The 16,566-nt window shown below is 40.5% G+C and overlaps 2 protein-coding genes across 4 annotated transcripts; one reads left to right on the plus strand and one right to left on the minus strand.

The window, feature by feature from the left end:
• Positions 1–9,306: 9,306 nt before the first annotated feature.
• Positions 9,307–11,674, plus strand: LOC125528009 (uncharacterized). Its single transcript, XM_048692524.2, has 7 exons — positions 9,307–10,219; positions 10,296–10,367; positions 10,521–10,588; positions 10,670–10,787; positions 10,875–10,955; positions 11,053–11,145; positions 11,230–11,674. Exons 1-7 carry the CDS (start codon positions 9,977–9,979, stop codon positions 11,326–11,328), a joined length of 774 nt encoding a protein of 257 aa, XP_048548481.1. The 5' UTR covers positions 9,307–9,976; the 3' UTR covers positions 11,329–11,674.
• Positions 11,675–11,800: 126 nt separating this feature from the next.
• Positions 11,801–16,361, minus strand: LOC125527988 (sulfhydryl oxidase 1). Of its 3 annotated transcripts, none has more exons than XM_048692509.2 (12): positions 15,993–16,361; positions 15,091–15,115; positions 14,909–15,001; positions 14,398–14,579; positions 14,088–14,160; positions 13,900–13,968; positions 13,739–13,812; positions 13,501–13,654; positions 13,128–13,168; positions 12,816–12,962; positions 12,229–12,729; positions 11,801–12,143 (listed from the first exon to the last, which is right to left on the minus strand). In XM_048692509.2, the coding sequence occupies exons 1-11, from the start codon at positions 16,211–16,213 to the stop codon at positions 12,243–12,245; spliced, it is 1,566 nt and encodes a 521-aa protein (XP_048548466.1). In that variant the 5' UTR covers positions 16,214–16,361; the 3' UTR covers positions 11,801–12,143; positions 12,229–12,242. The 3 variants fall into 3 exon arrangements, with proteins under 3 accessions (XP_048548466.1, XP_048548471.1, XP_048548460.1); XM_048692514.2 differs by having other exon boundaries at positions 12,280–12,729; positions 15,993–16,360; XM_048692503.2 differs by lacking the exon at positions 11,801–12,143 and having other exon boundaries at positions 12,150–12,729.
• Positions 16,362–16,566: the final 205 nt, after the last annotated feature.

The following is a 16,566-nucleotide window of genomic DNA, read 5'->3' on the forward strand; positions in this document are numbered from 1 at the left end:
GATGATGGTGTGTCTGCCACCCGTCATTTCTGACCATCAAATCTGCATATAACGATGGTGAGGTAAGTTGTGGCATTTTGGCAACAAGACCCCACTTCTCTGCTCCAATTTGCAGAAAACTCCTTAGTATCTTGAAAGTTGAAACCAACCACATCTCTCTCACCTCATCAAAACAGCCACAAGGAATATATTTTGAGTGAAACGTAATACGAGTATACTTTTAGTGATATATATATATATATACCAAAACTAGAGTGTTTTTCTTTCAAGTTTGTGAACATGTATTATTCTACTTTGGATCCATTGCAATGCACAGGCACATTTGCTAGTAAGAACTTATTCACGACAGATATGAGAACCTTGTTGCATCTCATGTTGTTGTTCTTTTTGAGCCATCTATTTCTGACGAGGCCAACACTAAGCTTTGTGAGGAATTTTGAGCCATGTATTACTGATGCTTGCTCTATTTCTATCTATTGATCTGCTTGTATCGCATTTGCTTTTATGGATCTTACTCGGGATTTTCAACGTCTTGATCTACCACTGCATGATATTGTGCGAATAATGCCTACCAAGCTCCTCTATAAGCCTGTTGTGTGTAGGTGTGAGATTGGACGAGATCTCATACCAATTGCACTCTCTTCACATTTCAGGATGAACGATCACTTGATCCATTTTCAACATCGGGAAGATGTAAGTTTTTTATAGTTCTTTTCAATCTCTACTCACAATTTCCTTGAGTGTTGTGATGTATAGGGAAGGCATATCTCATCGAATCTTTGACAACCAAGAGGATGTAAACAATCACCAAGCTTCATTATTTCGGACTTCAACGGGCTATGGAAGACACACTTTAAGGCTTTGAATGAGCACACTGAGCACATTGCCACCGACATGCATCAACCTTAAGCTCGAATGAGGGACTATCTAGACGCCAAGATGGACGCGCAGATGGCTCAAATTCCTGACATGTTTGACAAGTGCAAGTATTCATAATCTTCGTCCTCCTCAAGAAGACAATCAAGTGGACACTCATCCGAGCTACCATCCCATGCAAGTACACAACGATATCAATGTCGTCATCATCAACGCCGAAAATATTATCAACATTCATGGCAATGGATTCTAAGGTCACATTCTTGATCATCACCCTCGCTGACGTGAAGATCAAGAGCAACAATATGCCTTCGACCGCCAAATGCATCCAAATGAAGAATGGAGTCGACAACAAGAGGATTATCGTCAAGATGAAGAACGGGAGGCACATCGGCAAGAAAGAAGAACATCATTTGGAGCAAGCCAGTCAAGCGCAACGAGATCTCTGTGATGCTACTTACAACCTTCAAGAGCTCAATCGAAGGGCAAGAGAAGAGTGCCAAGACGAAGAGGCTCGCATCAAGCACCGTCACGAAATGAGGTGTGTGGTGAACACACCTTTTCCCCATGCCAAGAAAAATAATAAAGAGTGCGAAGACTACCGACCTCCTCAACGTCAACCTCACAACAACCAAAAAGGTGAAACACACTTCTCGGTCGCTGCTTCTACAAGTTCATGTGTTTTTAAGAGTTTGCTCCGTTGAGATAGGCCCAGAGGCGGTAACCAGCTTTGCCCACGGCACACCGCCAATAGATGCGGGAAGAAGACTTCGACACCCCCAAGAATTTGAATGTATTTTTCAGTTTATGTAAGGACGTTTTGGTCTTTGCTACTTAATATTAGCAATTGAATTTAAGTTTTGAAAGCTAGACCCGGTGAATTTCTACTTTTTCTGCTGTAGCTAAAAAAAGGGTGAGATTTTTTTTAGAAAAATAAGTAGAATTTCAATTTCTAAGCAAAGCCAAACTAACTAGCAAACACTGTTGGGCCTTTGGAGCCTGTCCCTTAAGGTGGGCTCACAAGATGAGCCAGATTTATAAAGAACAAACCCATAAAAGATTGTCATGGTCTTCCATTCGTACCGGGAATGACTAATTAGGGGTACTCCGACGGGGCACTTCCCTGCGCATGAGAGCACATGAGCCCTTCACATGGTGTGTCCAGCCATCGCCACATGTCACACACTGACGCACCTTGCAAGGGGATTTTTTTGTTTGTTTTTGCTGGTTTTCAGATTTTGCTTGAATTTTTCTAGGTTTTCTTGAACTTTTTAGGTTTTCTGGATTGTTTGCTTTTTTGTGTTTTCGTTTTCTTAAATAAGTTTTATTGCTTTTCAAAATACGCATCGAACATTAATACATGTTTTACATTTTTTAAATAAATGTTGAACATTTTTGAACGTTTGTTATATGCACGCTAAACAATATTAATTCATTTAAAATATTTTTCTAATAAACGGTCAACATTTTTTAAATAGGCCTTGCGTGTTTTTTGAATACATGTTGAACATTTAAAATACACAGTGAACAACTTTAGAATATGTGGTGAACATTTTTCTTCTTCTTTGGCAGCTAGTCGCCCTTTTTCTTCTTCTTCTTTGGACTCCCACGACCCCATGTAATTCCAGTAAACCGTACTCCTAGCTAATAAAGTGGGGGTTTGCCGCCCACCAGCGAACTAGCGCTCACGCGCCTGCCAATCTTCGCTGGTCTTTTCTCATCTGACATTTTCTACCATTGATCTGTTGTCCTAGGAAAAAATAGCTGGTTTTCTATCACGCTTCTGAAAAAAATGTAAAACCCCCAAAAGTTTACATGTTTAAAAACTCTGTGAAAAAGATGTTAACTGAAAAAGTTCACAAATTTGAAAAAAGTCCACGAATTTGGAAAAGTTCACTACTTTGAAAAAGCTCATGAGTTTTTAAAACTGTTCATGATATTTTAAAAAATTTGGGCTTTGAAAAATAGTCCACGAATTTTTAAAAAAAATTGAAAATTTGAAAAGGTTCATTAAATTTAGAAACATGATTTTAAAAAGTTTATCAGTTACAAAAAGAAAAAAGGAAAAAAATAAATAAAAGAAAAAAAATCAAACAACACCCATCCTAAAAAGCAAAGAAAAACCGCCTGAAAAAGCAAGAGAAAACACTATATGGGCCAACCCACTACGAAAGCGTCCCCGAGGGGTATGGGCGATGTGTACCTAATGTACTATGGTTGGCGCTATAAGCGCTGAATAGGAGTTAACGCTAGTAGTTATTAGTGCCGCTGGCTAAAGATGAGTATGAGTGGACCAGCCCAATAGGTGAGCGAAGCCATGCACGACGTCAGCGAACGATAGTGCCATCTCGGGAAGAGCGACTTATAGACGCTCCCGATTCCCGACACGCCTATGTCTCGCTTGTAGCAAGACCGACGGGTGTGTGGGCTACAATGCCGGGTTAATAAGGCCAGGCCCGGCTTGCAAGATGCGTACAAACCGGTGTAGCCCTCGCTAGCTAGTAATTCATAGCTGATCACGAGCACATATGCTCCCTTGTGAATAGTAAACTCAAAAACAATGACAAAGTATTTAAAAATCTAAAAAATTTGCACATAAAAATGAACACGTTTATAAGGGCGTGCAAAATTTCATGGCACTTTGACATTGGAGGAGCTAGGGACAGAAAAAACAAAATAATTGCTCCAAAATAATAATAATAAATGAACCCTTCGCAAAATATCATTTTTTCAGAGCTCCAACAATGGCAAATTGCCCCGAAATTGTGCACACACCTATAAAACCTTGTGCATATTTGGAGTCAATTTGTTTTTGTTTTTGTTTATTTTCCCTAGCACAGACACGCTAGCTAGATTCTATAAGCTAGTAAATACATACGACTCTTCTTGGATTTTTTTTTACCTTTATACTTCTATATATTAAAAAATGTTCTCATAAGGAGTAAAATATATTTTAAAATATTTGTGTTTTATAAGTTTTCTAAAAAGTATTCTTCATGTATTAAGAAATGCTCATATAGATCAACAAAAGTGTTCACACATTTTTAATCAAAGTTTCATGACATTGAAAAAATATTGGTACCATTCAACAATATTTTCACATATTTAAAAAATCGATTATGTCATTATTAAAATGTTATGTTTTTTTAAAAAATGCGCATCTTTAAAAATTTCAAAGATTTTAAACATTTAAAAGAAAATTTTCACACGTTTAGAAAATGTTCACGAAAGTGTAAACATTTGTTCTCACAATTTTTTAGGAAAATGTTCTTGACATGTAAAAGAAATCTATAACCAGTCAAAGATGTTCACATGTCCTAAAATGATCAGAAAAACGTAAAAAAATCATACATTTTGTATGAAAATATTTCATGAGATGTGAAATAATATCCACTCTTTTTAACTAAAACATTTGAAAAAAATGAAGAAGAAACCAGAAAATGTAGAAAAAGAGGAAACATAAAAACAAAATGAAAAAAATTATAAAAATAAAAACCCTAAATAAAACCAATAGAAAAATTAGAACAATATATGTAATGAAAAATCAAATGAAACCTCCCTCAAACCAGGCGAAAGGTTCCTAAAACCGCTTGCTGGAAGGTTCCCCAAACTGGTCGTAGTAGGTCCCCCAAACCGCTGGAAAACATAGTTGGGCCGACCTACTTCACCCGAGGCCGGATGCGTCCGCTTCTTCTATCTCACAATAAGCGAGACATAGCTTTTCCGGACTTTACCTCACCTTCTGCAATTACAATTCCTTCCTTTGAGAATAGCTAAAACATCATCTATAAATTTTCTGGAGGAAAAAAAATCATCTATCTATAATATGCATGTTCGGTAAATGGAAAATCTCATATTGACTAACCATACGTCACATCATGCTTCATGGAAAAGAAAGAAGTAACACTTATAACTATCGGGTCACAAAGCAGCTTTTGTTACCTCTTAAATAAAGCAATACACATATCATGACAATCTCACACATAAGTAGATTGAATGCATATTGCACAAGACTTATATGATCTTGCGGTGTCGGTGAGACCAAATGATCTCCAACTGGCGTATCAATGTCCACGACCAATAACAACTTGTTATTGACAAATACACATGTCGATCTAATATTCATGTGTGTCCTCATGTTTCGCATAGTGTAGTCTCAATTCACATCCCCCCAATGGCCAGAGAAAGTGCTAGAGGAGAGAGAAGTGGTTGCGGTTGCTTGAAGATCACAGGAAAATGATGTGACATCGGTTGATAAGTTGTCATCCTCATGGTAGAGCACTTGTAGACATGCTCAACATGGTGTGCTTCATCGACCTCAGTGAAAGTCGATGCTATCTAGTATTTATTTTTCTCGTCATAATCATTGTAACCAGCACATCAAGATAATAGTAAGCCGAGGGAGGGCCAAAATAAATGGTTTTACTTATTTATATCGAACTTTTTTACTTTTTGTACTCATTCTCTCAACATACCATCTTCATAATCATATATTTATACTAAGTTAAGCAATTTTAGTCGTAACAAATGGTTCTAAATACTAATATTTTTTAATAACAACTCTAATATCCATCCAATGCAAAAGTATTTGCACAGAACTTAAAATTATTGTACAAGGAAATTTATATTAGACATTTCTTTGTAAGAATTTTCATTAAATCCTTTCATTAAATTGAAATTCTCTAGGCCAAAGAATTTTATAAAATGCTTGTCCCTACAAATTACTTTGTGCCAGTTAGATGAATTATATGTATATATGTGTGTGTGATTGTGTATAGCTAAATAATCATAAATATCTTAGCAAAGAGCATAAAAATGTATGGCTAACAAATAACTTGATAGAGCTATTTGGAGCGTATGATTGTATACTACCTTTGCTAGTAAATAAAATTATGACGAGTTCTTTAATCGTGGTCCCTATAGCGACATGGAGTTTTTAACCCTAGCTCACATGCTCTCGTGATGAACAGCAAACTCCAAACATATAGTTAAAATACAATAAAAAATTCAGGATTTTCCTTGATAAACATAGATGAATGTTTCAACTGCATGCAAAATGTTGTGACAAAATGACATTCGTGGAGGTCTGGAAAAAAATCAATGCTCCCAAAATACTATTAATTGGTGGTGGTGTAGTGTATTTGTGGATTGCCTAACCCTTTTCCATCAGTTCAGACATTTGGTTGCGTCGACTAGTGTATGAAGCTTAACATGGTATCAGGGCCCAAGGTCTTGAGTTCAAGTACTGGCTTCCACAATTTATCTAAAAAATGGACATGCTACTTCTCGCATCACACATGAGAGGGGTGTTGAAGTGTATACGTGGATTGCCTAGCCATTTTCATCAGTTCGGATTTTTGATTGCGTTGGCTAGTGCATGAAGTTTAACAATTGGAAACATTTTGGTGCATCGATTTTGTTATTCTTATCTAGACCTCCATGAATGTTATTTCATCACAACATTTTGCACGAAGTTAAAACATTCATCAATGTTTATCATAAAAAGTCAATTTTTTAAATTTGTTTATTTTTTTGGATTTTATTGGTTACAAGGGAGCATGTGTGCTCGAGATCAAAAGAGCACTTTCGGTTCCTATAGGCGATTCCCAAAGAGTCCTCAAACACAGAGAGGCATGTCCAGAGTCCTAAAAATAAGTAAACTACTCATTGGGACCCACAGTTTGACGCTTAAGATGAAAGCCTTCAAAGATGGCGGACAGGGCTCAGAGATACAAACTTGCAGGGCGTGGCTTGATCACATGATTATGTAAGAGATCTACAATCAAAGCCCCATGTCCTTCGCAATTATACTCGGGCGGCTTGCCCGGACATAAAGAGCCAACCAACCGGGTCGTGCAGAGCCATTCCAAATGTCCGGGCTGACTGGTACCCCCCATGCCCATATGTGGGGCAGATATGGCGACGCCCGGACGCGTCCGCCACGTTGGACTGATGGATGGGCCCATGCCAAAACCATTGGTCTGACAGTCACCTCCTCTAGTTTAGGTGAGGACGGCGGGGACACATTCGTGTCGCGGCTCCGCCGCATCGCCGGAGGGACCAAATCAAACTGTTTTAAGCGCGACGGCGAGGCAACCCTAGTCCCGTTGTTAGGACAAATTTCTCCCTTAGTGGTTTTGGTGATTGATGACAATGAATATGAAAATGTCCACAAATTTTGAAAATGTTTGCAAATTTGAAAAGGTTCATTAAATTTAGAAACATGATTTAAAAAACTTTATCAGTTATAAAAAATAAAAATGGGATAGGAAAAAATAAAAAAAAGAACAAAAAAAAATTCAAACAACACCCATCCTGAAAAAGAAAAAAAAACGCGTGAAAAAGTTGGACGAACCTACTAGAAGGTTCGTAAGCAAAATAAAACACTATATGGGCCGACCCACTATGAAAGTGTCCCCGAGGGGTATGGGCGATGTATACCAAATGCACTGTAGTTGGCGCTATAAGCGCCGAATAAGAGTTACCGCTGCCGCTAGCTAAAGATGAGTATGAGTGGACCAACCCAATAGGTGAGCGACGCCATGCACGACGTCAGCGAACGCTAGTGCCATCTCGGGAAGAGCGACTTATAGATGCTCCCGAGTCCCGACACGTCTATGTCTCTCTTGTAGCAAGATCGATGGATGTGTTGGCTACAATGCCAGGTTAATAAGGCCAGGACCAGCTAGCAAGATGCGTACAAACCTGTGTAGCCCTCGCTAGCTAGTAATTCATAGTTGATCACGACCACATATGCTCCCCCATGGAACAGTAAACTCGAAAATAAAGGCAAAAGTATTTAAAATCTAATTCTTTTGCACATAAAAAATGAAAAAAATATAAGGGCGTGCAAAATTTCATGGCAATTAGACATTGGAGGAGCTAGGGACAGAAAAAACAAAATAATTGCTCCAAAATCAAAAAAAAATTGAAACTTTCTCAAAACATTTTTTTCAGAGCTCCTCCAATGGCAAATTGCCCCAAAATTTTGAACACACCTATAAAACCTTGAAGCCCTAAAAAACCCTATAAAACCTTTTGCATCTTTGGAGCCAAAAAAAATTGTTTTTGTTTCTTTTCCTTGGCACCGAAACGCTAGCTAGCTTCTATAAACTAGTAAATACATACGGTTCTTCTTGGAATTTTTACCTTTATATTTCTATATAAAAAAAAATTCTCCTAGGGATTAAAATATATTTAATTTTTTTTTATAAATTTTCTAAAAGCATTCTTCATTTATTAAGAAATGTTCATGCAGATCAAAAAGTGTGTTCACACATTTTCTATCAAAGTTTCATGACATTTAAAAAATATTGGTACAATTCAACAATAATATTCACACATTTAAAAATTGTTTATGACATTATTAAAAATGTTAGGATTTTTTAAAAAAAATGCGCAATTTTTCAAATTTTCAATGATTTGTAACCATTTAAAAGAAATTTTCACATGTTTAGAAAATGTTCACGAAAGTGTAAACATTTGTTGTCACAATGTTCTACGAAAATGTTCTTGACATGTAAAAAAATCTATAACCAGTCAAAGATGTTCACATGTTCTAAAATGACCAGAAAAATAAAAAAATACAATTTTTATGAAAAATATTTCGTGAGATGTGAAATAATATCCACTCCTTTTTAAGTAAAACATTTGAAAAAACAAAGAAGAAACAAGAAAATGAAGAAAAAGAGGAAACATAAAAACGAACATGAAAAAAAAGTATAGAAATAAAAACTGTAAATAAAACCAATAGAAAAAGTAGAAAAATATATCTAATGAAAAATCGAACGAAAGCTCCCTCAAACCAGGCGAAAGGTTCCTAAAGCCGTTCGCTGGAAGGTTCCCCAAACTGGTCAGTATTAGGTTCCCCGAGGCCGAAGACGGACGCTTCTTGTGTCTGGCAATAAGCGAGACATAGCTTTTCCGGCCTTTACCTCGCCTTGTGCAATTACAATTCCTTCCTTTGAGAATAGCTGAAACATCAGCTATAAAATATTCTGGTGGAAAAAAACCATCTATCTATAATGGAATACTAGTAAAAGGTACATGCTTCGCATGTCAAAACACTCGCATTTTGTTCATATGTAGTCTCCAAATGACGATGTGTAGAGGAAACATATTAGCAAACGACCAAACATAACACGGTCAATGCATGTCATGCATGGTTTGTGCTACTCACATATGTGTTACTCTCACCCCTTTCATCTCCGGTTTGGCATCCTCTACATTGTTCTCTGAGTTGAGAGAGTCCCCAGCCGCATGTTACGACTGAATAGAGGAAATGTATTTAGAGGTCTAGGACTGTGAGGAAAATATAAGACTTTGGGAGGGATGGGAAATGTGAGTAATATTGGGAGACAGCCTACGTTTGAATATTTTCCAGTGCATCCAACAGCTTGCGTTTGAATATACAGGCGGCCGTCTCGCGGAGAGATTCTTCACATTAATTAATAATGAGCAACAAGACAAGAAAACGTGTGGTAAGGAAGCATGAGGGATTCGGTCAGATGTTCCTAACTTTGTCAAAAAAGTAATAATCAGATGTTCCTAACAGCCAAGCCATGGAAAGCCGCCTCATCCAAAACCTATAATTTCCAACAGCTCCACCTGTCAACCTCTCGAGTCTCCCACTCCAAGATTAAAGCACACCACAAACCAATGCAAGCAAGAAAGATGGCCATATGGCAGTTGAAAGCGCGCGGAATAACTCACTTCGCAGCAAGATATGATATGACAATGATCGATGGATGCTAGCTTCCTTTTCATCATTATTAAAGCATTCTGACAGACTGCTATACTAGCACTTCATCTCAGAATCAGACTGCCGCAAGAGCCACGGCCAGCCGGGCAACAGCGACGGCGCCCACTCCATCTCTTGCTTCTCCCTCGCCGCCTCTTCAGATACCCGGCCGATCAAAGCCCCGGCCTGCAAGCCTCCTCCTCCTCCTCCTCTACCTTCCCTTCCATTCCCTCCTGACCTTGCTTAGCATCTCCGTCCACGCTTCTCGCGCAATTCCCCCGCTTCCGACGTTACCTTGCCTTGGACGCGCGCTACATCGGCCGACGCTAGCTATATGTGATCCTTGCAAGCCAGGGGTTGATGGCGGACCATTTCGCGGTGATGGCGGGCCGGCTGCTCACGGCGTCCACGGTGCAGTCTGCCATCGACGAGGCCTCCAGTGCTGCTTCGTCTTCGGCGCCGACGTGTCGTGAAAAGGCCGTCGTCGTTGAAGATGGTGGCGGCAGGCCGAAGAGTGGCGTGCTGGTGGAATGCAGGATCTGCCAGGAGGACGGCGACGAGACATGCATGGAGGCCCCTTGCTCCTGCAAGGGCAGCTTGAAGGTAAAAACGTCTTGCATATGGAGTACATTGCTCTTGTCTGAAAGCAGTGGCTGAGTTGAATCAGTGTCTCTTTCAGTATGCTCACCGGACATGCGTCCAGAGGTGGTGCGACGAGAAGGGGGACACCATATGTGAGATATGCTTGCAGGTGAAGTTCAAATTCGAAATTCAGTTTCTCTAGCTAGTAACTTGTACACATGCCTGACGAGCTAATCATCATCCCTAATCATGTAAAAGTGTGGATAATTGCATGCTGTCATCCACTGACATATGTAGATTGTATTTCTTGGTGATAAAACAGCAATTCACACCAAACTACAAGGCTCCTTCCAAGTTGTTTCAGCAGGGAAGAAACTCCATTTTCTTCAGGTACCAATAATTCCTAATGCTTCACCTATCAAACATATGGCATCTGACAAATGGATCATCTAATGCTCTTCTCATTAGCAGAACCCCTGCGTACATCCAAGCACAGGCCCGGAGCTCTTCCACATCGACAAGCTACGAGTACGATCGCCAAGCTTCCACCCCAAAGGCTGTAATCTGTTGCCGCATAATTGCTATAACTGTAAGTGCCGGTGAAAAGTTCCAGACATCTGTTGTTTCGTTCGACGGCTTCAAAAATTAACAGCCTAAAACATTGTTGCAACCTCAGCTGATGCTTCTCCTGGTGCTCCATGACGCCATCTCGGTCTACCTCGGCGATCAAGGCGTCTACACCGTCGCTCTTGTCACCGTAAGTGAGGCTCTGAAAATTTGGAGACAATTCTCACGTTTTTTATGGGACCTGGCAAATGTAACCTGGTGTGCAAAATTTTGTTTTGTGGAACCAGCTGCTGATGCTTAGAACTGCTGGAATTGTGATACCGGTCTACATCATCTTGGTCGCGGTGACCGAAGTGCTTTATCGACGCAGCGAGTGGCGGGTTTGTAAAACCATCTTGATCCTAATGCCGAAATGTTTATGAAGTTTCTTGCTGAAATGGAAATGGAAATGGAACGCAATGCAGGCTATGCATGGTCAGGTTTCAGAACCAGAAGCCACAGGGAGCACGCAGCCGGTGCCAATTCCGCCGCAGCAACAGCGTGTGGTTATCACCATCCAGTAGTGCACCAAGGGGAACAGATATGGACATCGGCCGTCAAGTATGGCATCTGGATGCGGTTTTGAGCTTCGGGTGTGCCATCATGTCGACACAAGAGATGGAGGATATGTACATAATAATTGTGAGTTGTGAGCTTGTGGCTGTCCATATATCATCTTCGAATACCTGTGTATATCGAAAGAAAAACACATATGTACATTCATGGACACTCGCTTCAGAAGCAGTGAAGATGAAGTGTTCCTGCTGTACAAGACGAGAGACAGGAGTACAAGATGATGTAGGAATTTTAGAAATGTGCAATGTACATTCGATGCGCAGAGAAAATGCAGGAATCACTTTGTCGCCTTCATTGTTGTTGTTATTGTTGCTCGACAATTCGCCAGTCCCAAATGCTGCTTGTGCAAGGTATATCAGCCTCTAGGTGCACTACCATGCTGTCGTCGACAGCACAAATTTCAATACCATAGACAGAGTATATCCGATAAAAGTCGCAATACTTCAGGATTAACATTGAGTTCAAAATTTTACGGATCAAATGGGCAGCAACAGCTCATCCATGTCCAGCAATCAGATCACAACTATATGGTAAAAACAGAACTACATTTGAGCCTATAACAAGGTGCAGGTTAGGTCATCATGCTTCTGTAAGTATTTCATCTGTAAATGACAGCTCCAACATTGGATTCTGTGCACTCTCTGTGAGCTACTTACCAAGATTTTTAACCCATCCAAGAAATATACATTCACGGAGGCCACCTCTGATGAAGTGCACAGTGAGCAACTGGTGGGCTGTTTTTCAGTTCCAGTTCTTTCTTTGCCTGTAAAATCGACAAGTAGAACCTAATCACTTCTCTATGATTTGAATTCCGTAAACGCACACGGCAAGAATGATATCCTACCAACCTAAAATTGTCTAATCATATTTTCTTTAAAGAGTGTAAACGGTACGAGTACTTTCTGTTCTTCTGCTGAGTTCTCCAGAAGCAAGCTAGTGCCCCAAATGTACAGCTGGCAGCTGCAACACCCAGGGCAGCTCCAATTGGGACTCTTGCAGCATGTGAGGAGGCATCGTCAGCAAGTGCCGCCCCTACTTGCGTCCTCCCTTGAAGAGACTCCATGTAGGTTTCTTTATAGGATGATACGAGCGTCTTCCCATAGTAGTTAACCAAGAATGGAAATACTTCGTCCTCATTCCAGTCAACCTGCAAGGTCCCGTCACTTGTCCTGCTTGAAGAACGATAGCAAGATGGGCAGAGTGCCTTTGGAGGCCAGATAGCCTTAGGGAATGATGGATCGCCAGTTCCCATATCCTTTTCTTCTTTCATCAACCTCTCATTAACTTTGTTATGCGTGCTCCATAGCCAGAGGCTGAGATCACGGGCTGACTTGAAGGGAACTGACACACTACAAGCAAAGGCCACACACAGTCAGGCATGTAGTAGTTTTTTTGGTTTTTAAAGCAACAATGTAACAGAGTTTATTTTGCAAACCTTGAACACATATCATAGAAGTGTTTGCGGCATTCCTCACAGATGAAGAAATTGTGTATGAAATCACATATTGACGTAAAGGTTGATTGGCTTTCACCATCCCCAATTTGGACAGTAAGTGAATGCAGCAAAACCCATAGACCACAGCTGATACAGGAAATAGCGTTAAGTTCATGTGATATTAAGTTGTTCATCTGCCTGTCCCTACAGCCTACTTTAAAAAAATGTACATGAAAGAGTCCACATAATACCAAAAGAATAAAATTGCACCCTACGAAAATGTTCAGAACATATGCAGAGAGCAGACGTCACCTAAATCCTCTTGTTTCACTTTTACTTCCACGGCAGAAGATCTGCAGCAAAAACAAAAATAAGAAGAGCAAATCTGAACTAAAAAAACGAAAAGCACATACACAATACATTCCTTGTATCCTTCTAGTTAAACAACTAAGGGCTATGAAAATTGGCTCTACAAGGAAGGAATCACATGCCTAAAGCAAAGTATGGTCTGCTCACAAAATACGTCAGGTATTAGGCTAGAGTAAATCAGGACTGAACAATCTATACCTAAATAAAGTAAATCACCAGTTCAGATTGTGTGTGTGGGATATCAACAAGGTCCCAATATAAGAGAACGCATAGAAAAGAAATCAGCATCAGGCTAAGCATAAGAAAGAGGACATACCCAGTAACCGCGAGGCACCTCCTTTCCACAGATCTTGTGGTTATCTGCTGCAACACTTTCCAACAATTTAGAACTGTCTTGTGAACTTAAAGAGAGGTTCGAAGGCCAGTGATCATCAAAGTTAATAAGTAGATCAGCAGATCCTCTTCGACACCTATGGAATCAACAAAACATTACAAAATGAAAAATACAGAATAACTATACTTCATCACTATAAATTCAAAAGAACACCTCATACCTCTTGGATGGATGATGAGCCACCAAAATTTGTAAAAACCTTATAAGAGAGTCACGAGTGTCTGGCTTGATCATCTACAGTTTGCAAGTACCAGTAGCAGTAGTCAGCAAAAGAGCAGCAAATAGCATGTCAATTGTGAATTGTGATCATTTATCTAGAACCTTGTTGTCCAAAATTATCTGTAACGCATGAGCTGTTGCTTCCTCAACATCGTAAATTGCTTGAACAACCTAATACAACAGATTAAGTACATAAACGAAGGTTCTGAAGGACTCAAACAAACTGCTTGTTAGTGCATGAAATAAGATTTTATGCAATTTGGCTCAACAAATAAATTATTCAGCTGTACCCGTTTAGGATCTGAAGCATTGTTTGGAAGCATATTTTCATTCTCATATTTTCTGTCATCCAAAGTGAACGAGCTGCACATAGCATAGAGGGTATATTAATAAAATCCATCAGCCTGTAATGGTAGAACTGAAACAAAATATCGAAGCATCTAAGCAACAGAATAAGATGTTAAACCCAAATATACACACTGATGTACTTAGGTCAGAAACAGAGGTAACAAAAATAGGAGCACAAAATTTTAATAGTTCGGTAGATGCCATATCAACTGAACTTTTAGCGACAGTGAAATAGTTGGGAGAAAAACTTGCCTTTCCAGTTGCTTATTTATCCACTTAAGTAAGCGCTCTGCTGTTCTTCCATCATCAATCAATTTTATTTCGCTTTTCTCTTGCTTCCGGTCCCACTTAGTGTTAGCAAATTTTGGTGGGGGGCCCCAAAGTAGGAAAGGATAATGGTCAACAGAAAATCTACTGCAAAGATCTACATTCACCTGTGCTGCCAACATTCAAAAGAAATAAAGCATCACTGCATGCCAATGCACACCACTGCTTGAGAAACTAATAAGTTAGCAATGCAATTCAGTATATTATCAGATTTCTGACAGAAATGAGAATTAAATTAAATGAGAGACTAATGTTTTCACATGAGAAGAACCTCCTGTATTTCTAGCCTTCTGGCTGGCAATAACAAACAGGACGAACTATAAACTGAAGATGCACATCGACACTTCTCTAGGTTATTTCTAGCCTTTTAAAGCGCTTAGTTATTTAGCTTCAGCAAACTGATGAAGATTATCACCCTTCACGAGAAGTACTGTACCTTTGATGCGCAATCAACCCTAGCCATCAGTATTCTGCCAGGATGCGCAGCATCTGGACCATTGAAAAGTTTCGCAACCTTCTCATAATGAGGCTGCAGGTAAGGAAGAAATCAAGATTAGCAAGAGTAGCCTTCCAGATCATATGAATATACGATACATTCTATCACCATAGGCTCAATACCTTGTAGTTTCTGCAAGCTGGACACCTGAACAAGCATGACAGGCATTTAGTTAGCAGAAATAAAACAAGATGGAAACAAATGACATTAAGCAGTAATGAAATGGAGTGCTAAGAGGGTGTTAAGAGTGTTTCCACAAAGATAAGCCAGTCAGTCCTTCAAATTTTCCGTAGTCAATGGTAAAATTAGTGGACAGTATGGTAGGTAGAAATGAATTCGAATTTGGCAAGCAGCAATTTACTAGGGACAAAAGAGATCTTCTATCAGTGAAAATTCTCTAACTGAGGGGCAGTGATATCACTCTATAGTCCACATCTACGACCCATGTTTATTATTAAGTACTCCCTCCGTCCGGAAATACTTGTCATCGAAATGGATAAAGAGGGATGTATCTAGAACTAAAAATATATCTAGATACATCCCCTTTTATTCATCTTGATGACAAGTATTTTCGGACGGAGGGAGTAGTTAGGCATAATGATTAATAGTTTAATAAATCTTAACAAACTAATAGTCTAACAAGTCAAACCAAAATAAGCTTGGCAGGGAACATCTCTAGAGCATAGATTCACTCAAACAAAATAGTAGTATGAGTTGACAAAATCATCAGGTTTCATTTGGTTCCAGTCAGTAGCAATTTCAGACATAACACGACGAAAGTACAATTACACTATTCTGACACATATGAAAACTACACGCGAGTGGCTAATACCGTGCTCAGTAGCTGAAATCAGAGACACTAATCATTTTGGATTTGCGACCGGCAGATCGACAACAACATGAAACCCCGCTTCACAGCCTCGATTCGTATCCATCTCGCGATTCCATTCCAGATCAAATCGAATCGAAGAGACTTTCCGTATCGAATAAAAAATGACGCGAATCAAGCCGGGGGGCGACTGACCAGTGGGCGAAGAACTCGACGACGGCGAACTGCTCCCGCGAGGCCGTGAGGAAGGCGTCGAAGCTGGTGGCGTTGAGGTCCACGGCGTAGTCCCCCTGCGCGGCGGCCTCCGCCCCGTCGCCGACGCCGAGCGACCGGAGGGCGTCCGCGCGCCCCGCGAGGGAGGAGGCGGCGGCGAGGGCGAGGACGAGGACGAGGACCCGCGCCGCCGCGGGGGCCATGGGATCGGCCGGCGGGGGCTGGATCTCACCGGTCCGGCGCGGCGGGGATCCGGCGATCCGCTTCGGACACCCGCGCAGCTCTCGTGCTCCGATTGGTCAGACCAGCAGTAGTATACCGCTAGTAGCCTCCGCCTGGGGTTTAGACTTTTAGTTAGGGGAAAGCTTCTCCCGTAATTACGCCTGCGGATTGCTAATTACGTAGTGCTGCCGTGTAAAGGCGGGCGGACTGGGATATGATTACGGGAACGGTTTTCCGTTCGCTGAGCGGTGGGTCCGGATGGGTGGGCGGTGGACATGTGGCCCACTGGTGGCGGGGTGGAGATGAGTGTGTTTCGTGTGGCTTTGCTGGGTTG

Source organism: Triticum urartu, chromosome 1A (genome assembly GCF_056163025.1).
Source record: "Triticum urartu cultivar PI428250 chromosome 1A, HENAU_Tu73, whole genome shotgun sequence".
Lineage (NCBI taxonomy): Eukaryota > Viridiplantae > Streptophyta > Magnoliopsida > Poales > Poaceae > Triticum > Triticum urartu.